General features: G+C 37.1%; 2 protein-coding genes across 2 annotated transcripts; one reads left to right on the top strand and one right to left on the bottom strand.

Moving 5' to 3' along the window:
• Positions 1 to 659: 659 nt before the first annotated feature.
• Positions 660 to 14,603, bottom strand: LOC129738075 (alkyldihydroxyacetonephosphate synthase-like). The gene is made up of 2 exons (XM_055729259.1): positions 13,281 to 14,603; positions 660 to 1,118 (listed from the first exon to the last, which is right to left on the bottom strand). The coding sequence occupies exons 1-2, from the start codon at positions 14,601 to 14,603 to the stop codon at positions 660 to 662; spliced, it is 1,782 nt and encodes a 593-aa protein (XP_055585234.1).
• A 10,648-nt stretch (positions 14,604 to 25,251) lies between these two features.
• On the top strand, positions 25,252 to 27,109 carry LOC129738076 (alkyldihydroxyacetonephosphate synthase-like). Its single transcript, XM_055729260.1, has 2 exons — positions 25,252 to 26,574; positions 26,651 to 27,109. The coding sequence occupies exons 1-2, from the start codon at positions 25,252 to 25,254 to the stop codon at positions 27,107 to 27,109; spliced, it is 1,782 nt and encodes a 593-aa protein (XP_055585235.1).
• The last annotated feature ends 616 nt before the right edge of the window (positions 27,110 to 27,725 follow it).

Genomic DNA, 27,725 nt, shown 5'->3' on the forward strand with positions numbered 1-27,725 from the left:
TCAAAGTGTGCGCCTTGTGGAACTGTGCAATGTTGTCCAAGACATTGGAAGTCTGTCTTTTCATCCCTGGGCGCTATTAGTTTAGTTCCGCTAGATTGATGGTCTTTACCAGTGTGCAATGAAAAATCTTATGAACCTTTAATCACCCCCAACCCTTAAAATACCAAGTGGTTAATGGCTGGTCCTCTACGTGGGTCAGGACAACCCCCAAAAAACATACAGTCTTAAATGACAGGGAATTTTAATTCAAAAGCAGAAAATTTCAACTAAATTTAAAGGCTGACAAAATCGGGATAAAATGCTGACAAAATCGGGGATAGACAAAATCGGGGGTAGACAAAATCGGGAGCTGACAAAATCGGAACAATACTGTAATCATATTCTACTTAACAATATTCGAATTTGTTAGAGGGATGAATGACATGCAGATGTTAAAATCCTAAAGACCTAATCAATTTAAAAAAAATGGATTTGCGTCGCAAGATTTTTTTTTATAATTTCTGAATTGTAAAGATTCACATTTTACTTATTATAGTTGTGGTAGTAGTTTGTTCCAGAAACAAAATAATTAAATTGTTTTTTTGTTGCATTAAAATGTATTTTAAAAGCCAAACGCTTGACAACAGCTATTTACAATATGAGCAAAACACTTTTTCCCCTTAAAGCTTCGCCTTCTGTTGATCCCGGCCAATGAGATTTCCGGCCGCAAAAATGTTCCCCGGATCCAGTTCATTTTTGACGGCTTTAAACAAATCAACGCCGACCTGGGAAACGCTGGCCGGGTACCATTTGCTGCGCAGTTTTCCCACCCCGTGGTGATGCGATAGGGTTCCCCCGCAGGCCAACACCTCGTCCCGGGCAATGTCTTCGATTTCCATGTACAGCTTCAACGAATCTTCCGGCACGTCCAGATGTTTGAACAGGAAGTAGAAGTACACGCACGCCCCCGCATCGTAGCTCTGCGTAACCCGGCTCGAAACTGCGTAGTACTGGATGCCCCGCTCGTGGCACGATCGCACGATGCAGGCCTTCACGTTTTCGCAGAGCGCCTCGCATTTGTCCCAGGACACGGAGGTTTCGAAGGATTCGCCGACGATGTTCATGTCCCAGGCGAAATCCTGGAAGAAGAATAATCATTGCATATATTTAGGGGTAAAAACAATCTTAAAATCAACGACGCTTATGACAATTCTAGGGAAAATTGAAAGCCAGAACAGAATCGTCTGGATTGAATTCTGATAACACTTTTTCGATTAAATGTTCGAAAACAAGTCACTGTAGTAGTCAATATTGTAATTTGTGGAACTTTCTTATCCGCTAGCTTATAGAAAAATTATTGATAAAATCAATTCGTTAACAATTGGCACCAGTTGGTCTTCGGAGTTTTTAGCAAATCAGATTTTTTTTGCCGGACACTGTAGATTTCCATACTAGCAGATGTTCTTAAAAACCAATATATAGTAATAAAACCAATATACCTCACTCTTCAAAAAACAAGGCGACACATCAAGCACGCCGTCATGTGTTTTACTATATTTGATAAAAGGCATGAATGATTTATCATAAGAATTATAAGCATAAACTGAAGAAAAATGTACTTTAAAATTTCAGAAGCAAAGTTCTAAAACTCCATTTTTCCGAAAGAAGTCCTTAATGAATCCGACAAAAAAACTAAAATCATACAAACTGAAACCTTTGAATGCAAAGTGTGGTTAAAACTAGGGTGGTTTAACAGGTTTTACCGAAACCGATAAAACCGTCCATTTTCCAATACCGGAAATACCGGCCTTTGAGACAGTAAAAACTGGTATTTCCGGTAAATTTTTCATCATTCCTTGGCACTGTAATAAAATTGACACAGCTAAATGTTTTATTTTACCAAATATGTATGAGTACAAATACTGATATTTTGTTCAATCAGTTTCAAACTCTAAGCTCAATAAACCTTACTACAAGGTTTATGTGAGATTTGATTATTGCTAAAACTTGCCGATGTAACTTTTTGAATTTTAAGCTAGAGTTGCGTTTAAAAGAGCATTGACAAGCTGCCATCTCTCTCTCTCAGATGATATTTTTTCATGACACTTTAGGGGAGAGTGGGGATACTTGATCCCCTTTTCTTATTTTCACCATATCTTTTTGGAAAAATTTAGCAACTCGCCGTCTTTGACATTTTCTGACAGCTTGTAGCTTCAAGTTTCTATGCTCCAAAAATTAGAACGATACTTGAACCTGTTGATGAACTAGAAGCATTTTCGTGGGAGTAAAAAAATTGCGATTTTTCTGAAGTTAGGGAAGACTTGATCCCCTATTGAAGGAGATTTGATCTTTTATTCAGGAAGCCCTAATCCTTGTATAAAAATCAAACAAAACCCCAAGATAGAATGTTAATTGACTATTTTGGTCATGTTTGTTCTCATTTCACAATTTATAGCAGACATTAGAAGAAAATTCTACTTTGTCTCAACGATAATAACATTGCATACCTTAAGGCGCTATTTTTTATAATTAAGAGAAAATTAATTATTTTGGCTCTTTTCTTCAAACAATTGTTTGATAAATATTAGTTTTTGGATAAATATTAGTAATTTCCTAATCAGCAATCATAACGATCAAATCAGAAGAAGAATATGCCGTTTGGAAGGGGGATCAATTGTAATCATAATCAACATTTTAGAAAACTTTTTCTGAAAAAAGTTGAGAGTTTTCCATTGCTTTGAAAATATGGCATTATGAAGTTCATTTTACTCTCGAACGATTGATACATTGGAACAAATATTTTTTTATAATTTTCCCATGTAAGGAACATTTTAAAGTGATGAAAAAAGATCTTCAAGTTACATTTAGGGTAGGCTTGCCAGATACTTTCAGAAAAAAGCGGGACATTTCACGACAAAAAAGCGGGACACAGCCGAAAAAAGCGGGACATTTTAAAAACTCTTAGAAAAACTTGATTGTATAGCAAACTTATATTTACGAATGTATGTATACCATTAGCCAAAGTTGTTCATAGAAAGTACACTTAACTCAGTTTTTCTTACATGACTTCTATTTACATAATATTCACCATTTTGTCCATGGTTCTCATGGATTAACACGTTATTTGAGATAAAATATTTCAAGTCGTACATGTAAATCTTTGTGTAATTTGAAAAAAATTGGTATGTTTGGTAATTTGTTCAACAATTTGAAAATCTAAGAAAAAAAACATTCGATTTGTTAAAAGAAATCTTACTCTATTCCCAAAAAAAAAAATCTAAATTAACTTTCAATCTCAATCTAAATTCAAGTTTAAGTTTTAAATTTGGCTCTTGATAACACTGCAATAATATTTTTTATAGATTTTTTTACGGGATATTAGATAAATGTTTCTTCATCCGCAAATACTTTTCGTAAAAATGAATTTCTTAAATAAAATCCTGTGGATGTGGTTTTTTTTTCTTAAATAAAAACTGACTGACTTCAGTAAAAAAAATTTGTATGTTTACTCTGTATCAGAATTCTGAACCTGAATATAAATTCAGGTTCAAAGTTCAGCATAAATATTCAAAATTCAGATTAAGCTCATGAATAAGTAAACGTTATGAAGTTTACTAATTATGAAATTGAATTTAGGATTTTTTCCTAGTTTCAATATGATTTCTGGAATGTTAAAAAACTAATTTTAAATTCAGATTTCAGATCAATATTTCGATACGAGCCAAGAATTGAAACTTGTTTCAGAGCCCTCAATTATCAATACAGTATTTTATATTTGATGTCTTAGGTTTCAATATGTATTCATTATGTCATTTTTATATTTTGAATCTGAATAAAAATATGAACTTCGAATGGTGAATTTAATTTAAAGATTTAAATTCTGGATTGCCATTTTGAAGTTTTGGATTCTAGAAAGAATAAAGTTAAAGGATTTTAAATCTGAACATGAAACAAAAACTCAGGATCATTTCTAAAGCTACTATCATTTAGAGTCCGGGCCCTTCATTTCGGCCATACCTACATTCCTAAAGTTCGGATATGCAACATTTTGGCAGCGTTGTGTAGGTAATGAAAAAGATTATCTTGCCTTTTTTCAGATGTCTGAATTACGTGTATTTGAGATATTGACAATGAAAAAGGATATGGTATTATAGCGCCAGCACTAAATTTTACTTCGGAAGTCCGGACTTCCGATCCCGAACTTACTTCCGAACATTTGACAGTTGTGTTTAAAAAATAACAGTGTATTATATGCAACGTTGCCACACATAAATTTGTATCCACCAGACTATCTCTACATACTTTAAGCGGGCCACAGACTACACAACATTGGTACAAATGCGATGAAATTTTGTCGCTGTGAACACGATTTGCATCGTGAATGGCACTGCTTGTATGATCGCCTAAACGGTTTGAGTAAAATCGGTCGGGATCGAAATATTTTGTACAAACCACCCTCTGCCGGGGTGGAAATGTTTTTTTGCTGTTGCTGTTACTGTTTTCGCCAGCAATCGTTTGTGTTCGCGTGAAATATACTCTTCCGGGCAAGAATGAGATACACAAACGATTCAAATGAATTTTTGGCAACGTTGATTTTATGTGAATTTTGCGCACGCTTAAATAAAACGACTCAATATGTTTTGGTCGGAAGTCAGCCATGATGCCAGTTCACCAAAGACGTTTATAAAATTTTTATCTAAACGCACAATAAAAATATTTTTACACAACCATCTCGAAAATCTTTCTTTGTCGACTTGAAAACTCAAGTACTGTTGCTTTTTCTGAATTTTTTGGCTCAATTTGCACAGAAATATAAGGAGGCTCACTAGAATGCTCACGTTTTTCGACCAATCAAATAGTTTGAGTCATAAAAACTATGGATCAAATTTTAAATGAAATGCGAACTAAAAATCAAAAATCCTAAACCAGATAGGGTATGTGAGCCTTAACTTGGCATGCTCCTTATCTTGGCATGCCAAAATGCATTGTGGTAATTTATATGTCAAACATATGCCTAAAAATATAAAATAAATCAAACATAAAATAAAATCGCATTTGTCTACATTCTGCATAGCATTTGTCCGCAATTGAATATAAATAACTGAGTAATAATTTTTTTTCACATGACGAACTGGAAGTAAAATTACGATTTTCGGAAAAAATCTGAAATGAACCTACCTTGCTAGTGCATCTGCCACTTTCGGATCGATTTTAAAAACACACTTCCCTATGAAAAAATCACTAAAAAATACCGTTGGTTACAGCAAAACGTGGCAAAAAATATAAAATTTTAACCTACTCCAAACAACGTAAATATTTGATCTAAAATTGAAGAAAATAAAAACAATTTTTTCGCCTAATCTTGGCATGATATCCCACTAATTGAGGTTTGTATGTATGTGTGAGAACGAAATCAGAAGGCAGACGGTAGCCGGCAGCCGACAGCCGAATTGTCGGCCGTTAGTGCACAGTGGTCTGGAAATTTAAAACCGGTCGAAAGTAAAAAGAATGATTGAAATTTCAATCATTCTTTTTACTTAAAAATACCATTAATGTATTTTGGACTATAATCAATTTATTTATCTCTCAAGCGTATTTGGCATCTTAGATGGAATTATAATACTACAAGTTTAGCTGCCTTTTGTGGGTAAATTTCTAGAACTTTTCCTCTCAATTTCTGAGCACGAAATCAACAGGATTCGGATCCGAATCGATATCTTGGATCTCAACTTTGAAGTAACTTTATCCATACCCAAAAAAAATTTACAATTGGAAATAAGGTTCAACGTATTTTTATTTCATTTTATTTGTGCTGGAGATGAACATTTGCCGTATATGTGTCGCTTTGAAAGAAATGGTTACAAAGTTCAAATTATGACATTCTAAATATTATGTTTATTGAAAAAAGTAATGGCATTACAATGTTGAAAAATTATGTTATTTAGAGCTAAATTTTATTGTTTTCAATTTCATGTGAAATCAAAAATCATATTTTGACCAAGTTTGTTTTATATTATGGATCACTGTGCATCAGCAGAGGTGACGCATTTGTTTTCCGTAGGAAAGGAATATGCGAAGGAAGCGCTGCCGAGTTTGGATGATGATTTTGCATTAGTGCGAGTGAGATGCAGCTTGAATTTCACCCAGGTTGTAAATTTGTTGTTCGCTTCCATTGACTATAGTCCCCAAACGAACGAGTGAGATGCAAACTATTTCAATCAGGCTGGCTGGAGTGAGCGATAGTTTGTCTTGTTGTGCTATCCGGGTGTACGCAAACGATTGCTAGAAAATTCCTAAGGGCGACATTTTAAATATGTAGGTATGATTCAAAGAATCGTTCGCTTACTTGAGTTTTAGGTTTAGCTTGCTTCTTGCCTCGGTAATAATGGTTTTTAAAATGTCTTTCCTCCTTTTATGGGAGTGGAATAAAAAAAATATGAACATTCACAATCGTATGTTAACTTCAATGGAAACAGATCTATCATGATTATATTTTAAAAAAATGAACAAACGATTTGTTTGCTCGGTTAATAAACATATTTATGTTAACCAATGCAATATTTTGGAACCTATTTGTTCTAAATTGTCATTCTGATAATAGAAATTTTAAACACACCAAAAACTGAAACGAACAAGTGAAACTTTTTTACGTAAGATTATAATTCTGATTATAATTAAATTCTAAAAATTGGTTGACATTTCGTACTTTCGACTTTTTGAAAACAACACAGAACATTGTTGTGCTTCCTTCCAGGATATTATCAACGAATTCGTGGGGGCTGTTGTTGTATTAGTGAGGCAAATTTCTTCTAGAGGCGGCCAATTTAAGGAACTCATAAAGGGCCACAATTCGGAACGGGGGCCACAATAAGGAGCATTTCAATCAATAGTTTGATCAGGTTTATCTCAAATTATCCACCGCTTTAAAGCAAGAACATATTTTTACTACATTTCAGGCTAGTAAGCAATCATATTTGTCGAAGGACTTTTGAAGGTACATATTACAGGAAGACTACAATCATGGGAAATATAGTCAACCATGCCTTAGGGGCCAAGTTCGGGTACATTTACCCTACATAGTGCGAAATATGAAAACAAGACTACAATTTAGATTTTGATTTTGATAATAGGGAACCAGAACCCAGGAATGATTTTAAGATATTAAAATATAGTATTCAGAAATGAATTTCTATCATCAAGTTAGAAAATTTTGGAAATCTGTGGCAGAATTCCTCAAACATTGGTTGAACGTGCTTTAAGAACGTTAAACTGAATCAGAATCTTACTGTAATGCTAAGAACTTTACAGTTATTGAGCATTGTCTTATATTAACAAGGAACAATGCTGCTTATTTGAGAAAAAGATGTATTTGAAAGATCTTCTGTGTTAAACCAATTAATCTAAATGGAGACTAAAGTTTGATTTTTTCCAGTGTAAGTTAGTGAACATTGTAAAAATTTTCCTAGAGAAAAAGCGGGACATTTTGAGGAAAAAGCGGGACATTTTGAGGAAAAAGCGGGACAGCGGGACATTCAACTAAAAAGCGGGACATGTCCCGCTTTTGCGGGACGGATGGCAACCCTAATTTACCTAGTGAAATTTTTCAAAAAAAGTTCAATTACTCAAACAATTATTTTGTTAAAAAAATTTAAACTACAAGCATTGTTATTTTGCTCATTTTGGCACATTTTTCTAGAACATTTGATCTTTGTAAGACATTCCAGTTTCGAGATATAGCTAAGGAATCAAGTATCCCCAGGGATCAAGTATCCTCATTCTCCCCTACTGTTTTAATACAGAATAAATTCCCAAGCAACGAAAAGTCACATATTTACAATGAGGGCTTTTGAAGTTACATTTTGGATGACAAAGGGAAACAACTACCCAATTTCCTTGCGTGAATGATATGTTCTCATTGATGAATATGAAAGTTGTAAAATTGATTTATATGTACGTTGTGAGGAACAAAATTCACAAATAGTTTGTGTACCGGATTTACCGGATTTATTAGGTCATAAAAGGGCATCGAAGTGCTTTCTTCCTAGCTGGCTGGCGGTCTAGTTGGGCGGATGCGCCTGCACGTATGATACAAAATCATATCACCACTTCAAGTTTTAGTTTCAGTCAGATATTTTCAAGTTTCAAAACAAGTCTAAATGACCTTCTATTCAATTTCCATCCAAGCAACCAAAAGTTCGGAAAACATTCCTCTAACAAGTTTGATCAGCTCAATTGTGTATTGTAATACAACTTCTTTACACCTACCTTCATTTTGAAAGTAACTAAACGAGCTTTAAAGTTGGCAAAAAGTTCGCTAAAAAACCTCTAACCAGCTTCAAGAAGTACTTAAGCAGTGAAAAAAAATCGATAAAATAACTATTTCCCTCTTTCAAATGCCTTCTCAAGTCCGCTTATTTGATTCAAATTAATCAACCAAATTTGTAACTAACTCACATTTAAATACAAAATTCCAAAAAATCTCAAGAGAAAAGTTCTCGGACATAATTTCACATATCAAAAACTATATAAGACCCGGTGTGCTTTGCGGCGCCTTCCAAAAATTACTGAAATTTGTGGTATCTAGTTATTTAACTAGATTAAATTAAATTTCAAAATCATTAAAATGTTTTTTCAAAATTAAACTGCAACTTTTTTTTTTAAATTTTGTAAACTTAATTAATTTCTTTTTCAAATTTGAGTTTTAATCCTTTTTATGACTCTGGATTTCTTTGCTTCATAAGTTCAAAACTTATACCAAAATCTTCGCTGTCCCTTTTTAATGTGGAGAGGGTTTCAAACTATCCTTGAAACATGTTTTGTAACAAAATAACGCCACGGGACACTTATTTCACCTATTCGTTCTCGTAATATTATACAAATTTTGAGAGTGACCCTCCTCCATTCCTTTATTCCTTATGAAAGGAAGGGGAGGGGGGGGGGGGGGGGGGGTGATTCATAACATCAGAAGAACACTTCTTGTATGCAGATACGATCCCTTGTCATATATGGCTTTATTCTCGATAAGTTTTCGAGTTCTTCAAAAAATGGGTGACCCTCTCCCCACTTTATATCTCCCCTCTGGCAGGAGAAAGCGTCTCAAACCATCGAAGAAAGATTGCCCGTACGCAAATATGCACCCATGCCAATTTAGTTCCATTTTCTCGATAAATTCTCGAAATATAAAAAAACCACGAGTCACCCTTTTCCCACTTTTAATCGTTCCACTGAATGGAGGGAGGGGTGCCAAACAACTGTAAAAACGTGTCTTGTGCTCGAATACCCTCTCTTGCCAAATTTGGTTTCGTTAGCTTTATTAGTTGTCGAGTTAAATTTGTATCAGAGCCCCTCTTCCTACCCCCTACCTGGTAGGAGGGAGTCTAGATTAGGGTTACCATATCCTTCAACGCCAAAAAGAGTACGTTGAAATCATATTTCAAAATATTTAGGAAAAAACGGAAGAATCCAGGATATTTATATTCAAATAGTGACAATTAGTTGCTATTTATGTGACTGACCTGGCAATTAGGACTTTTCAAAAAATACTTTTACAAATTGAAAGTTCTCTATTTTTGTTCTTTTTCTTGCAGATTTTTCGAGAAAAGTCAAAGGGTCGCAGGATTATTCGAAGAGATAGAGATCAGAAAAACATGAGAAAATGTTGCATTTCAAAAAGATTTCAAAATGCTGTTGTGCTCTTTGCCAACTGTTTGGGCGCAAACTGCATATTCGATGGCGCTGATTGCCTGCAGAGTTTATTTCGACGCCTGGGAGAAGCTTTTGTCAAAAGCGGTTTTAAAACTTTCGAAATGGTTGTATTTTACTTATAGGAAAATACTGCTGATGAAATAGAAAACTTGTTTTTACGAAATTTTGGATTTTAATCGATTTGTGATGCTTTCCATTTTAATTCATCGTTTGGAAAACTCAACAAGTACCGGAGAACCATGCCATGGATGCCTAAGTTTGTTTCTCTTATAAAATGTCTTTCAACAAAAAAGAGTACAAACCGCAAGATTTCACAAAAAGAAGAGTACGCTCATTACTCGATCGAAAAAGAGTACATGTACTCTTAAAAGAGTACGTATGGTAACCCTAGTCTATATCAAACATTCCGTGTATTCAAATACACTACTATGTCCAATTCTGTTCCATTTGCTCGATTGTATGATTGTTCCCGTGTCATATTTGGTTCCATTTTTTAGATAAGTTCTTGGTTTATGCAAAACAATCGTATGTGAGCTCCAGTCTTCTCTAACTGTATCCCCAATTGAAGGAGAAAGAAGTCTCAAATAAGCAAATAACCATTTTACGTATCTAAATGCTTTTCCATTGCAAAGTTGTTTCCATTTGCTTGATTAGTTTTCGAGTTATGCGAGAAATTGTAAAGGAGCCCTCCTCTCTCCCTCTATCAAGCAACTTGAAGAAGTGCGTAGTACCAAATATTCGCAAAAACATTCCTTGTGCTTAAATACCCTCCCAAGCCAAATTTCGTTCCATTTGCTCGGTGTAAAAAATTGTATGTGAGCACTCTCCTCCCTCAAGATTTTCCGACTTGAAGAATGGAGGATTTCCAAAATATCAAAGAAACGATCCTTGTAATTAAATACCTTTCCACGCCAAATTTGGTTCATTTGCTTGATTATTTTTCCAGTTATGCTGAAAATTGTAAAGGAGTCCTCTCCCCACTTTCAATGTCCTCACTGGAAGGAGGGAGTGGTACCAAAATATTCATAGAACTATTTATCGTACCCAAATACCCGTCCGAGCCAAATTTGGTTTCATTAGCTCGAATAGTTTTCAAGTAATGCTATAAAAAAGGGGTTAAAGCCCCCCTCCCCCCTCCCTCCTTCTTGTATCTCTAATGGAAGGAGGGAGAGATCTGAAATAATCATAGAACCATTTCTCGTATTCCACTACCCTCCCATGCCAGGTTTTGTTCCATTAGCTTGATTAGTTCCCCAGTTATGTAAAAAATTGTAAGGTAGGCCCCCTTCTCTCCAAATATTCTTAGACACATTCCTCGAACCCAAGTACCGCCCCATGCCAAGTATGGCATGATTTGCTTAATCGGTTCTCGAGTTATGAAGACTTATTACTTTTATATGAGAGACACCCTCCCCTTTCCAGGAAGAGGGAAGGGTTCCAAACTATCAAAGGAACCTTTCCGGCCTCCAATATACCCTCATATGCCAAGTTTCACGCAAATCGGTTCAGTAGTTATCGAGTCTATAGGAAAGAGACAGACAGACAGACAGAAATTCATTTTTATATATGTACTAGCTGATCCCATACGAACTCCGTTTCGCTTTCAACTTGGAATATGTCATGAACAGTTTGTATGAAAGTCAATTGCCAAGCATTTTCCAGATGCAGTTTTGAATTCATTGCTAAGTAATAATTGCAAAAATATTGGAAGATCACTTTTCCTGTCCTCTGTTACTAAATTTGAAATCAGGAATCAATTGACAGTGCCAAAAAACCCCGTGTATAAATTTTGACTCGATCATTGCATAACAACGCAATTATGGCCGAAAAGGTAAACCCCTTTCGGTGGCCACTTATACAATCTTTATTATCTGAAATCGATTTCCCTTCCCTCAAAACTCCCGTGTGCAAATTTTCAAAGCAATCCATAATAACGTCAATATTGCTAAAAACAGTGAAAAATTTAATTAATATGGACGACCCCTTTCGTCGACCCCTGGCAAAACATTTGACATCCGAAATCGATTGCCCGTCGCTGAAAAGAACCGTGTTCAAATTTTCATCCCAATCCGATGTATAATAACGACAATATTGCAAAAATATTGAAATGTTAATATGGACGACCCCCTTCGCCGGCCCCTTACACTGAATTAAATACCTGAAATGGATTGCTCGTCCCTCAAAATCCTCGTGAACCAATTTTCATTTAAATCCGATGTAAAATAATGACAGTATCGCATTAACAGTGAATAGTTAATATGGACGACCCCTTTTGCTGACCCCTGACTTAAATTTGGATGAGTGAAATCAATTTTTTGTCCCTAATAACTCCTATGTGTAAATATTCATCCCAATCCGGTGTATAAAAACGTTAATATCACTGATATATTGAAAAGTTAAAATGTACGACCCTTTTGCCGGCCCCTTACACTGAATATGATACATCGAATCGATTGCACGTCACTCAAAACTATCGTATACCAATTTTCATCTGAATACGATCTATAATCACGTCAATATCACAAAAACAACGAACAGTTAATATGGGCGACCCTTTTGGCTGATCCCTTACACAAAATTTGACACCTGAAATCGATTACTCGTCTTTTAAAACACTCATGTGCAAATTTTCAACACAATCCGACAAAAAGTAACGTCAATATCGCGAAAACAATAATTGTCTTATATGGACGACCCCCTTCAGAAGGGGTCATCCGAAAATCTGAAAACATTTTTCATCATTCCTGGTCCTAATGAGCATCCATGCCAAATTTCAGGTCTCTTGCTGTTAAGACGGCCGAGTCTATAGAGGACAAACAATCAAACAAACAAACAAACATACAGAAATTGCTTTTTAAATATATAGATATAGATAACATCAATTTGTATTTTTTTTTCATATTGAAGGTGAATAAATTTGCTATCGATCACTTCACTTTACTTTTTTTATGAAATCAACAGTATTGTAACAGTAAGTAATTTTAATGTTACTGTTATCGGCATCTCTTTTACACACTTGCTCGTCGTCGTGTTTATTTGTATGTGAAAATTAATAAGAAGTTTTGGAATGCCGAACGCGATGTACGCCTTCAGTCAGATCAAATCATTCAGTTAACGAAATTTGAAGAGAAAGGTCGAGCGTCTTTTTAGCCGAAAAAAACATTTTAAAGAAAGTCACTACACTCAATATTATTTAGACAAACAAGCACAATTGATAGAGAAAAACAACCATAACTTTTACAACTTTCAACTGACTTTTTTAAACAACCTCTAGCATTCTTGGCTTTGAACTGACATATAAGGTCAATAGAAAATATTTTTTTTTTAATTTCAAAGCTGGTCCAAAACCTCTAATGAAATTAAATGACATATCTACATTGCTGTTGATTTCACAAGGAATGGATTAGAGATAACCACTGAAAGTTATTAATAAGTCGTGTTTCATCACCCAATTTAAAGATTGTTCGAAAGCGTTAATCTCATAATTTTTTGCCTTTGTCAATTCCAAAATCACTAGTTATCCAATTTGAACTCTAAAAACTTCTCAAATTTTTACTTTTTTTTATAATTTTTTCTAGTTCAAAATTAAAACTCACCCTCACGTAGGCAACGACGAACGTCAGCATGTAGCCTTTTTTGCCATTTTTTTCGCCACCCCTGATGCCGCCATGCTTCTTCGCTATGGAGCAAACCACCTTCTCGTGATCGGCCACCCGTCTGGATTCGCCCTCGAACAGCAAAGTCACTGCCACGATACTGTCCATTTGAAAGCCACAAATGGTGGTCAGATAAAACCGTTTGATGATCTCGTAGAATCCATCGAAGATCGAGCCAGCCGGATCCAGCAGGACCCCACATTTGAACTGAATATTATCGATCAGTCGGATACTGGCCGGTTGAAGTCGTTTTTCTGCAATTTCCCGCAAAAACCTCACACCTGTTGAGAAATCTGGAAAAACCAATGACTCGTACCGTCTGACATCCGGCATTCGGCGGATTTTTATCACAGCTTCCGTTACGATACCGAGGGTGCCTTCGGAACCGAAAATCACGTGATCAAAGTCAGGCCCTATCGATACTCTGGGGGCTGTGAAATTCTTTTCTAAAACTCCCTTGGGGGTAACCATTCGCACTCGAACCACAATGTCTTCGATGTTCCCATACAGGTTCTTCTTCATCCCGGAGGCACGGGTGGCAATCCACCCTCCCAACGTGGAAAACTCAAACGAATCCGGCTCGTGACCCAAGATGAATCCAAGTTTGTTCAGCTCTCGTTCGATGTCCTGTCCAACGATTCCGACCTCGAAACAAGCAGTCAAATTTTCCTCCGAAATCCACAACATCCGGTTCATCTGGGTCATATCGATCACAGCGATGGTTCGGTCGAAAATTTCCGGAGTTGTTGCGGCCAACGAGACCGATGTGTTCCCACCGACCGGAATCAACACAATTCCCGTTTCAACGGCCATTTGCACGACCTTCACTACCTGATCGTGACAGCTGGGCCACACAACCACATCCGGGATCCGTTTGTACTTATGTTTCCGCAAGGATTCCACATCGGTTAAGGTCTGCCCGTGGCATCGCATCATTCGATCCATTCCGTCCTCGGAAAAGTCTATCCCAGCGCTACCCAGCTCCGAAAGAAACTTTTCACACTTCACAGGTTCCGGAAACTCGGTCGGCGGAATGGCCGCCGCATTGTACTTTGTGAGATCGATTTTGAACATATCAACCACCCAATCCCGGAAATTATTCATTTTTCCCCCGGCAATCGGATATCGACTGCCCTGGAACGTGATACACCCATCCTCCAGCACAAATTTGGAATCCTTGTAGCCCCAGCCATCCCATCGAAGCACATCGTGACGACGCTTCGGAAACACGCTGGAGATCTTGCGAGCCCCGGAATTGTCCATAGCTTGAACCGTTGCGTTCGAATTATCCAACTCAACTGATTGGGGTACGCATTTGTCGTTAGATCCACCGATTGAAAATCTTACCTCCTCTTATCGTCTTCTCGGTGCTAGGCTAAGCTTGAGACCAAACCATTCGGCACCGAAAACGTTTTGGGCTCACGCATTCATTAGCTATCAGCAGTTTTAGATGAGATTTGACGAATGCGTTTCAGAATTAATTATTTGCGCTATGTCAACTTTGACCTCAGCTGGTACTGGTGAAAATATCACTACCTTGCTGGTTACTGATAGGTATCAATTAAATTATTTGTAAAGAAAAAATCCTGGCTTTTGAACATCTCACACAAAGACTGATTCAAAACCATCTGAACACTCTTTTGGAACTACGACATTAATTTTTGCGCTGTACTCTAGTATTTCATAAGATTTGTGCCAATTTTATAGGTATAGAAGATTGTTAAACCGTTTACCCATAATCTTTTGCCCAGAATGATTTTTACACAGACTAATATCCAAAATCAAACCCCAGAAAAATTTTCCCCAAAAGGCATAATTTTTCTGATTTTTTTCCCCCTAGAATGGACTATTTTCCAGACTTTTTTCCCCAGAATGCACAGTGGTCAACATTGCGAAAAACATAATCAATGCTTATAACTTTTTGGTTCGCATTTTAGGTTATTGATTTCTCCGGAGAAGTTTTTCAGAAAAATTAGTTCTATAGTAAAAAAATAATCTTTTTTCTGGAAAATCTCCCTACGAGTGAGATAAAATTTCTAACTTTTCTATTCTAGGCTTTAGCTCTTTGATGTCTTCGACATAGTTTCATAGAAATCGTTCTTTTTAATGCCACGTTTTTTCTTAAGTTTTTTTTTTATTTTTCTGTAGTTTAATCCGACTTTTTTTTGAAATTTCATATGATTCGAGATCATTTTCCAAAATGATTTTTTGAATGACGCACTTGGTTTAAAGTTGTCATATACAATTGTTTAGAACCAGTCAGGCCCGTTCGAAGGACCCGTCCTTGTGGGGAGACGGGAGGTTTTCAAAATCAAAATTCAGCTAGAAAAAACAACGATTCCAAAAATGCAAACAACAGTTAAGAGCAACCCCGATGATTTACATTTAAAAGGGCTCCTTAGACACATTTCTAAAAAGGTCGAAATATGCAAGAGAAAAGCTAAGAAGGATTATTATGAAAACCTTCTCAATAACTCATCGCATGCCAAATTATGGAAAAATATAAACACTCTTTTAGGAACTTCCAAGAAAGATTCGAGACCAGAGATGAATTTGAATGTAAACAATCGCCATAATAACAATAAAAAAGATATTTGTCAACACTTTAATTTCTAATTTACAAACATTGGAAAGAATCTGGCCAATAGTATTGTAACCGATCCATCCTTTGATAATTTGTCATTTATAAATAGAGTTTCAAACACGATTTTTTTACGTCCTGCAAGTAGTAACGAAGTTGTTCTTATAATCCAATCTTTAAAAAACAAAAAAAGTAGTGGTCCTGATAAAATACCTAGCAGCCTGCTAAAATCTAATTGTTTGGAATTTTCAAGAATACTTTCTGAGTGTTTTAATAATATTTTGGAAACGGGAATCTATCCAGAAATCTTAAAAATCGCAAAAGTTGTTCCCGTCTTTAAATCAGGTGATGCCACATGTATCAACAATTACCGTCCAATTTCAACGCTTAGTGTATTTAGTAAAGTGTTTGAAAAACTTCTAATAAACAGACTAAACCAATTCATTAATGAAAATAATATTTTATACAACCTACAATACGGCTTCAAAGCCGGCTGCAGTACATTGATAGCTATGTGTGAACTGATTGATTCTGTCATAGAAAATATAGACACAAAGAAAATTGTTGGAGGATTGTTTCTAGACTTGAAAAAAGCCTTTGATACTTTAGATCACGAAATCCTTCTCAAAAAACTTGATCGGTATGGTATAAGGGGTGTTGCTAATACCATCATTAAAAGCTACCTTACAGGTCGGAAACAATACGTTTCTATCGACCAAACAGAAAGCTCTTTGGAACCACTTGATGTGGGTGTACCACAAGGCAGTAATATTGGGCCATTATTATTCTTATTATACATCAATGATTTAGGCAATCTACCTTTACACGGCATTCCCAGACTTTTTGCGGATGACACTGCTTTGTTTTATCCTTGAACTTGCCCAAAGATTATAGTTAAACAAATGGAAAAAGACTTAGAAATTCTTCACAAATACTTCAATAGCAACCTTCTAACTCTAAACTTATCGAAAACCAAGTACATGATCTTTTGCTCGTCCAGAATAGTTATCACCAGCAGTTATCACCTTTTTTTCGCAAATTCTACAATTGAAAAAGTTGACAACTTTAAATACTTGGGTTTGACACTGGATGAAACACTTTCCTGGAGTCCTCATATAAACAACATAATCACAAAAACATCGTCCTTGAGTGGCATTCTTTGGAGAGTCAGGAATTTTGTACCGCGTCATGTTCTAATGAAATTTTACTTTGCATTCATTCATTCCCAGTTTAACTACCTTATAGCAGTGTGGGGGAGGGCATCTTTGTCCCTTCTTGCCCGGTTGCAGACGTTACAGAATCGTTGTATGAAAACTATCTTCAAACTACCTTTCCTCTATCCAACTTCATTACTTTATTCAAGTACATCTCATAATGTTTTGCCATTATCTAAACTGTGCAGCTTACAAACATTAATGTACGTGTTCGATAATTTAAACTCCACAGATAATAACCGTAATTTATTGTTTAGCTCAGGTATTCGCTCTCGAATTACTCGTCAGTCGAATCATTTGCTTCAAAGTCGCTGTTCAGCATCTTTCGGTCAACGCAGAATCTCCTACATTGGACCATTATCTTACAACAGTCTTCCAGAAATCTTTAAAAGCACTAACAACCGTAGCTCTTTCAAAACCCAACTCATTCGTCACCTCAAAGGAATACTCTAGTCAATAACCAAATCACCTTGCCAGTTTTTTTTTGCGTATTAGTCAATAATTTTTAGTAGTCATTAGTAGTAAAACATTTAGTAGTAAAACATTTTTTTTTCATTTTTCTTTTGTAAAGCTTTAGTTTAATAGATTCTTGTTTAATTTTTGTTGTTTTGTTAAATAAAATGGATCTCTTAAAAGGAAATCATTGTCCACTGAGATTCAAATTTAGTTTATCGTATCGTACCCTTTCCCCGCATAATGTAAATATTTTTTTAAGCTCTCAGCATGAGTAAATTTTGCTCGCGTTAAGTTGTTGTTGATAATTGTTTTTTGCTGTCAGGTATGCTGAGAACAGAAAGCGTCCATTACCAGGGGGCTCAAACGAGCCTCTTGGTATGGGGGAGTGTGGTGGGGCGCTTTAATAAAAAAAAAAAAACAAATAAATTTATTTCAAAAACCATTTTCTTACTTTTGGCTATCACTAGATCTCGAAAAAATAATAGTAATATTTTCTATTACGATTCCTAATAAATCGGAATCAAAGTAACACTTACGTCCAATGATAGCTCAGACTTAATGTTAACAAAGCGACGAGGGGTCGTTCAATACTGAGCAACGAAATAAATACTGTTGAAGTAATGTGGCAGTTCAATATGCCGGACCCTGTAATAAAAACCTAGGTGTTAAAGACGAGGTAGGATTTTTGTATGTTAAGTTTAGAATTTTAATACAAAAGGGTAAGTAATTGAATTGCAAATCGAAAGTTAGAAATTAGTTTCAATTCGTGAACGTCATATAGTCTCGTAAAATGAAATGTCTCAAGCCTAGGGTGATTTAAGACTAAATTCCACCGGAGGCGAGCCAAATTTCTGACTTACTTGTTCACACTTATTTTTAAACACCTTTTAAGATCAAGTAATTTCCCAATACTACGGTGAAAATTTTACTTGGAAGAAATTTACATGGGGGAGGGGGGGGGGGGGGTTGTTAACACCTAACCCCCCCTCCCCCGTACTCACGGCCTTGCATGAGAGTGATAAGAAATATTTTGTAGTTCAGTTTGACTTCAACCTCTGAGTGAATCACATCATTTTACGACAGCAAAGTTAGGCATTTTTTTCTATTTAAATTTCGGTATCGGTAGTATCGGTAGTATTTTTGGAGACCTGTGCGAGTACCCTACTAAGTGCCTATAGTAGGAGAACACGAAAGTTGGCCGCCGATCCAGGTGGCGGAACCCCACCGATCTCGTTTGGTTCAAGGTTTCAAGCTTTGACCGTTGATGAGGAAAGCAACAGAGCTATTGGATGGAAAACAGCCAAAAAGCAAAAAAAAATGGGAAAAGGACAGCACAGCGAAACGACCTCCACGAACAACAATTCGTCAAGCAGTTGAGGACAGGAGGTTGCGACAATGGCGGAAGGTTTTTGGTCGTAACTAGGACAGATCCAGAAAGCACCATGGACGATCTCAATCCCTTTGTTATTAAAAAGTGCATCGACAACATAACATCTGGAGTACAAATTTCGAAGTCCAAAGAAGGTACCTTTCTTCTGAAGACCCTTGATCGTTACCAAGCGAAAAATCTCTTGAAGCAAACGAGATTTTGTGAAAGAGTTTCGTTAAAATCACTGAACATACCACGATGAATCGATCCAAAGGAACCATCTTTTGCCCGGATCTGAACAAGCTAGATGACACTGAAATATTGGAATATCTCACAGAAGGCCATGTGACTGAAGTTAAGCGCATGCAACGAAAGAATTCCAAAGGCAAACTTGAGGACACCGGCTCGTTTATTCTCACCTTCAATCTGAGTTACTTGCCACAGACGATTGAAGTTGGATTTTACAGCTGCCGCATAAAATTGTACGTTCCCAAGCCAATGAAATGTACTTGCTGCCTCCGATTTGGTCATCGAAAAGATCAATGTAAGGGTAACCAAGTTCGCGCATCTTGTGGACTTCTATTCCACAACGGAACACCCTGCCCCAGACCAATAATCTGCATCAATTGCAACGGAAGCCATCATGTATTGTCGAAACAATGTCCGAAATTCATCGACGAACTAGAAATCCAGAGAATAAGAGTATCTGAACGAATCTCGATGAAAGAAGCCAGACAAAAACGACGCCTCCAGGTACCACAAGCAGTCTTTGGATTTTCACCATCATCTCGACCAACATTCGCCCACGTTGTGCAAAGCAGCGTGGCCCCAATTACAACACCAACACCAAGTCAACAACCCCAGCAACAGCGAGCATATGAACGAAAAATTAACAACCCACCATCAAGCCCCACCCGTTCTATTGAGTTACCGGAAACAAGCAGTTCTCACCAAAACTTCTCTCTATTGTGCACTCGCGACGTCGATGGATCTAGGTACTGAAGCCCGAACGCTGACCGAAATGATGCCGAAACCACTGTTGCCACAGGCGACAATGACGAAGGCGGATACGACTAATGATAGGAATAACGTAAATATACCACAGTTTACTAACACTATGTACAAAGCTCCTAATACTAATGATACCACTGTTGATATTACTGAAAATTCAAATGATCACCCGCATGGCCCAGATACTAACGATATAATGTCAGAAAACTTTAGGATTTTGAGTGATGCTGTTAGAACGTCTGCACTACTGCACTGACTTAAAAAGGTTTTGATTGTACGATTTTTGACTGTAGTCTTAAATATTTTCAAAATGACCCTTCTACAATGGAACTGTAATGGTTTTACGCCCATTTCGAGGAACTGAAAATGCTTATTGCAGAATTTAATCCGGTTTTAATTTGCATTCAAGAATCCCACTTCAAAACTTCTCAAATACCTACAATGAAAAATTATTCTATTTTCTATTCGATTGATACTTTACACCTTAGAGCTTCAGGTGGCACAGCAATTTGTGTCCGTAATGGATTTGAAGCTCAAGAGATAGATTTGAACACAAGTTATCAAGCAGTCGCTGTTAAGGTTTTCTATCCTATTGAATTCACTGTTTGCTCACTGTGCTTATCTCCAAATGAATCGTTATCCACAGCTTGTCTAAAGAATTTGATTGACCAACTTCCAAAACCATTTCTTATAATGACAGATAGTAACGCCCATAACATTTGTTGGGGATCCAACAAGGATTGTGTACGAGGAAAAATACTTGAATCTTTATTTGAGGAATTGGATTTAAACTGTCTCAACGATGGGTCAGCAACTCATTATAGTTTAGCCCACAATTCATACTCTTCTATCGATCTTACATTTGGTTCTCCTATAATGTCAACGTTATATGACTGGAAAGTACATGACGACTTGTGTTTTAGCAATCACTATCCGATCATTCTCACACCTTTATCCAGAGATGTCAACATTTCGAAACGACCTCGATGGATAACCGATTCCGCTGATTGGGAAAGTTTCCAAAATCTAGTTACGATAAATATCAACAAACAAAAACCATCGGATACATTGACAAGAGTCGAACACTTCACACTTTCTGTAGTTAATGCTGCTTCGGAATCTATTCCTAAGTCTTCTAACAAAATTAAACGATTCAAACCACCGTAGCGGAGTTCTGAAATCGCTCAGAGCATTAAAAACCGGAAAAAAGCCTTACGCAGATTCAATAGATGTATGACAACCGAATCAGAAATCGAATATAAGCTTGCCAATGCTAAAGCCAGAAAACTTATCAGACAAGCTTCCTCTAATTGCTGGAAAGAATTTGTTTCATCGGTATCCATTTCTACTCCTAATAAAACAGTTTGGAACAAAATTCGTAGCATCCAAGGTCGAACAAAGGAAAATTTCATATCATCCCTGAAAATTAATAAAATCCTTATCACAAATCCAGTTGAAATTGCAGAAGAATTAGCAACTCACTTTTCTTTCATCTCAAGTTCTGAAAATTATGACTCAGAGTTTAAATTGAAAAAAGATCGGTTTTCAAATGACACTATAATTTACGAAGAACCTGCGGCTAGTGAACTTAATGTCCCTTTCACTATGGTAGAGTTAAAAATGTCATTGGCGACATGCAAAGGTTCATCAGTTGGTACTGATGAAATCCACTATCATATGCTTCAAAATATGCCACCAGATGGAATGTTTTATCTTTTGGAAATTCTAAACTCTGTCTGGCACGATAGAGTATTCCCAGATAAATGGAGGGAATCAATTATAATAGCTATTTTAAAAACCGGGAAAAATCCATTAAATCCATTCAGTTATAGACCCATATTTCTAACATCATGTCTCTGCAAATTAATGGAAAAAATAGTTAACCGTCGTCTGTTATGGTATCTTGAATCTAACAACCTGATAGATAATACACAATCAGGATTTCGTAGGTATCGTAATAAAAGATTGTTTTAAGTTCAAATTGGAAATTGCTCATCCAAGTTTTGAATCCAGGAGAATGGTCTTCCACAAGGTTCAGTATTGAGTGTCACACTTTTCCTAGTAGCGATGAACTCAGTTAGTAAAAATTTCCCTGTAAATGTCAAAAGTTTAAAATTCGCTGATGATATGGTGGCTTATGCAAAAGGAAAATCTCTGAGTGCTATTCAGGAAAAATTACAAACCGTACTAGAAAAGCTTCAAGAATAGAGTAAATCTATAGGTTTTCGTTTTTCGGCTAATAAAACGAAAATGATCCACTTCTGCAGGCGATCCGATTGTCGAACGAATCCAGAACTTTATTTCAATGGAACAGCTATTGAAGTCGTAGAATGTCATAAATTCCTTGGTATCTTCTTTGACCGGAGACTGAAGTGGGGCACTCACGTTAGAAATCTGAAGAAGAATGCTGATAACTCTACAAGAATTGTAGACATTGTCTCACACCTCGTGGGGCTCTGATAGGAAAACACTGCTTACATTAACAAAATCCTTGATCTTATCGAAAATTGATTATGGATCGGTGGTATACAGTACGGCTAATGAAAGGCTTCTGAAACAATTGGATGTAGTATTGTCGCTGAATCCCCAAACCGGAGTTATCGTCAATGAGCGCTGGCGACATTTACTGGCGACAAGTTATTATCAGGACGTGTACAACTTCGGGTGTGTTCTTATACCAAAGATTTTTTATTTCAAAGGAAAGTGCCGCAAAAACAAAGGATTTTTTCCTTTGGTTTTGGTGGCTGGTCCGACTGGTGATTGCCGTTGATGATTGGGCCGAAAAAATACGACCGCGCCGGGATTTGGGGAAGTGTTACTTTGCGCAGCTTTCTCCATGTTCGAGAGACTTGGAAATCTATCCGTCGGCCGTGGTCCTGTAACTATACAAGCGTTTTAGAAAATCTTGAATTCACTTAAATATTCACTATTTATTAACTTACACTTACCATTTTGCATCCTGAATCCTCCTTATTTATAGCTTACTCCGATTCACTGGTTTGATTTTTAAAACGAGCGGCCGAACTTTATTCGATTTTTCGGTTTTCTGTTCTTCTTGCAAGTTAATGCAAAATATCTTCTAAGTTTGAAGTTTTTGTTTCAAAAAATTATTCTTTTCAGTTTAAAACATTTTTCTTCGGTTGAAAGAAAATTTACTTTGTTTCTAAAGAAATATGCAATTGAACAAATTTCTTTTGAATCAAAGAATTTGTTTGAAATCAAAGTCCAAAGTTATTCAATTCAAAAAATTTATTCTTTTTTTCAAAAATTATTCTTTTGAATCAAAACTATAATTCGTTGATTCAAAGAAAACAGGAGCTGGATTTAAAAAAATGAATGTTTTGAATGAAAGTCAGATTTAATTCGTTCCAAAATTCAAGTTTACTCTGTGTGAATACAAGGAATCGTCCATCTTGTGACAGGCAATCGTAATCATAGGCATGGTAGGCGAACCATTCGCTGTCAAAAAGCGCTCCGTCTCCACCCCCCATCAATGAGAAACTTTTGGTACTCCTTGCCTACTTTTTCTCAATATGCAACCACCCGTAGCTGTATAGGCACACTGGTTATTACTTTACAAAAGCGTTGCCAGTAATGATATTTCACAACGTCGCTAGTTGGCAAGGTTGCCGATCACCAGCGCGAAAACTTCGGATTTCAACTTCAATGACAATACACCACAAAGGAATAAGATTATCAACGGGTGCATTTCGTACGAGTCCCATTGAAAGTTTATATGTTGAATCAGGATTACTCCCTCTGAATTATCGACCTGATTTATTGACCATGAAAGTTGGATTTAAAAGTTGCTCTCTACCTCACCACCCTTTGTACAAAATCTTGTCTGAAACTTTGAGAAAAAACTTATCTGGATTGTCTAATGATTTCTGAAATCGATGTGTGGAATGTTTCAAAAAATACCAAGTCATGTACCATGAACCTATGAACAGGGGTTTCCACGAAGTTCCTCCGTGGATCAAATCTAACGTATCGTTTGACTTCAGTTTGGAAGTTCTAAGAAAGGATGAAACCTCTAAAGAAATGTATATAACGAAATTCAGGCACACTAAGAACAAATATAGGAATTTTAAGTTGTTATATACTGACGGATCCCAAACTGACAATTCTGCTGGATTTGCAGTATTTGATGGATTGAATAATACCAAAAAAAAGAGTTTCATCAATGACCTCGATATTCTCAGCAGAAATGTTAGCACTGCGAAGTGCGGTCGAAATGGCTATCGATAAGGACGAACCTTATCAATTTTTGATTCTATCAGACTCTCTAAGTTCAATTCACGCTCTCCAAAATCCTTTCAGTGAAAACCCTTTAGTTCAACAAATCCAAACCCTTATGAAGAAAACTCCAGCTAAAGAATTCAAATTTATGTGGATTCCTAGTCATGTAGGGATCATAGGGAACAAAAAAGCTGACGAACTAGCGAAATCAACGAGACATGATTCTATCACATGGTATGCTCCATGTTTACACGATATAACATCAGTCTTTAAAAATCTAGTATGGGTAGATTGGAATCAAAAATGGAACACCATGGAAAATAACAAGCTGTGAATGATTCAGAAAACTGTCAGTGAATGGAAAGGTGTAAACCGATTTTCTAGAAAAGATTCTGTTATACTAACTAAACTACGGATTGGTCATTGTATATTAACGCATAAATACCTCTTAGAACGTACAACAAAACCACAGTGTTCAGAATGCCAATGCCCCTTAACTATTTTTCACGTGCTCAACGACTGCCAATCTTTTTTTACATTTGAGAAACAAATATAAAATAAGTATGGATAGCTTGAAAAATAATGGAAACCATGAAAATGTGATACAATTTCTCAGGGAAGCTACATTGTATGATGAAATTTAGATTAGTTAGTTTTGTAAATAATTAGATAAGATTATTTTCTTTGTAAAGTTAGCTAAAGTACAGATAGCCATTGTATGTGCTGAGTACTGAATTAAATAAAAAAAAGAAATATTTTGACCTCATAATGTCTTCTGTAGTGATAACTGATGACAGAATTTCTTTTCCCACTTCTTGGGTAATTTGTTTTCATTTTCTTTCTAACACAATTTTTCGAAAACAATGGTTGTATTGAATAATTTTATTCAGATGAAATGTTTTTCGACGCATGTTTTCGGCTGCATGAATGTGGGACATTATCGTTTCAAATTCAGCCTCGCTTTAAACTATAGAACAAAAGGGAACCAATTTTTGAAATTCCAACCAGTTGTGGGTTCAGTGATGCAGTAACTGTTCGACCATGAAGATCGTCAGAAGCCAACAAGTGTCAGGAACGCTTCCCAAACGGCGCCATGAAGTGATCCGATGGGATGGTTGGGGTTATAAGGATTGTAAATTCGAATTTCGGGACGGGGTGATCTCTTTTCGTGGAGATCGTTATCCCATTGCCGGAAAAAGGTTGAATAATTTTCGGCACTGGATCGAGGAATTGTTTGATCTGAATTTGGAGAAGGATATTAGACCACGAGTTGCTGAACCTAGCACATTCCCGGAGCCGATTAGAAATCACTTATTTTTGGAAGATCTTAGGAAAGCTGGGGTGAATTTTTCAGAGGACGGAATGGATCGGGTGATACGGGGTCACTGTCAAACGTTGGTTGACTTGCAAGTTTTACGAGAGCACCGTTACGAAAGGATTCCGGATGTAGTTGTGTGGCCAAGTTGTCACCAACAGGTTGTCGAGATTGTGGATGTAGCTGTAAAGAGTGGGGTGGTGCTGATTCCGGTAGGTGGAAACACATCGGTTTCGCTGGCAGTGTCAACACCAGCAATTTATGACCGTACCATCGCTGTGATCGATATGACCCAGATGAACCGGATGCTGTGGGTTTCGGAGGAGAATTTGACCGCTTGTTTCGAGGTAGGAATCGTTGGACAGGACATTGAGAGGGAGCTGCACAAACATGGCTACGTGTTAGGTCATGAACCGGATTCTCATGAGTTCTCTACTCTGGGCGGATGGATTGCTACCCGTGCTTCCGGGATGAAGAAGAATCGATACGGAAACATTGAGGATATTGTCGAACGAGTTAAGCTGGTGACGTCCAAAGGAGTTTTGGAGAAGAAATTCACCGCTCCAAGGGTTTCTATTGGTCCCGATTTTGATCATGTTATTCTGGGCTCCGAAGGTACCCTGGGAATTATAACGGAAGCTGTGGTGAAAATCCGACGAATCCCTGAAGTCAGACATTACGAATCGTTGGTTTTTGCAGATTTGGAAACTGGTATCAGATTTTTGAGGGAAGTCGCAGAGAGACGCTTACAACCGGCTAGTATTCGATTGCTTGATAATGAACAGTTTAAGTGTGGCATACTTCTCGATCCACCTGCAATGTTTGGAAATTTATATGAGGTTTTCAAACGGTTCTATCTCTCAAAGATCTGCAGGTTCCATCTGGATAAAATTGTAGCAGTCACATTACTGTTTGAAGGTGTGAAGTCCGAAGTTGTTCATCACGAGAAGCAGGTTTACACGATCGCAAAGAAATATGGTGCAGTCAAAGGAGGAGAAAAGAATGGCAGAAAAGGATACATGCTAACTTTTGTCGTAGCCTACATTCGAGTAAGTAGCAATTTCAGAGTCCTACACTTTTCCAGTTTCAACTAAAACTTATTGTTCAATATTCCACTTCTCTTAGGACTTCGCCTGGGATCTAAGTATCTACGGAGAATCATTCGAAACGTCCGTTTCCTGGGACAAATGCCTAGCCCTCTGTACCAACGTGAAAGCCTGTATCGTGCGGTCATGTCAGGCACGCGGCATCAAACATTTCGTCGTATCCTGTCGGGTGACGCAAAGCTACGATTCGGGAGCGTGCGTATATGTCTACTTCCTGTTCAAACATCTCGGTGCCCCCGAGCAAGCGGTTCAACTGTACGAGGAAATCGAAGACGAAGCCCGCGACGAAGTGCTGGCCTGTGGGGGGACGCTCTCGCACCATCACGGAATCGGGAAGACCCGAAGCAAATGGTATCCGGCCAGTGTTTCCCAAGTCGGGGTGCAGTTGTTCCGGGCCATTAAAAAGGAACTTGATCCCGGGAATACCTTTGCCGTTGGAAACCTGATTCCTGATGAGATGATGAAGGCGAAACTATGACAAACTTTTTGAAAGTAAATTTGTAAAATTAAGCATGTCGAAACCGATTAAAGATGTTGTTGTTCAAGTTGTTTCAAATGTCATAAGGTCGGGGATTGACCAGTCCGAGCTGAACGACAAAAACCACTTTAGTTCAATGTAGGGGAAAGAAGGGCATGACAAGCACCCCGACGAAATAGGCAGCCCTTTAATCGACGGAATTTACTTTAATTTGATAAGCAGCAACGCCAGTTCAAGTGTCACAGGGCATAACTATATATCGTATGAAGCGCCACTGGATAGCCTCTATTTGTTCTGATAGCATGGGTGCCAAACAGTTGATGGAAATTAAATTTTTTTTTACACAGTACAAACTTGAAAATCCTTGGTAACCGTTGGGCAAGGATCGTGGATGTAGTCTACCCAGGTAATTATGTCGTCTTCAAGAATGTACTGCGCATAATGAGGGTTCCGATTGCGAGAAAATGATACATCTGCACATTTATTGCAATTCAAGGGCAGACAGTTAGGATCACACCAACAAGCGTGTTGAACTGACTTTGTAACAGAGCTATGTTTTCTTGGCCTGTGATGGTATGGAAAAGTTTGAGGTCATCAGCATAAGCTAGTTTTGGAT

The sequence above is a fragment of the Uranotaenia lowii genome, chromosome 1, assembly GCF_029784155.1.
Source record: "Uranotaenia lowii strain MFRU-FL chromosome 1, ASM2978415v1, whole genome shotgun sequence".
Classification (NCBI taxonomy): Eukaryota; Metazoa; Arthropoda; class Insecta; order Diptera; family Culicidae; genus Uranotaenia; species Uranotaenia lowii.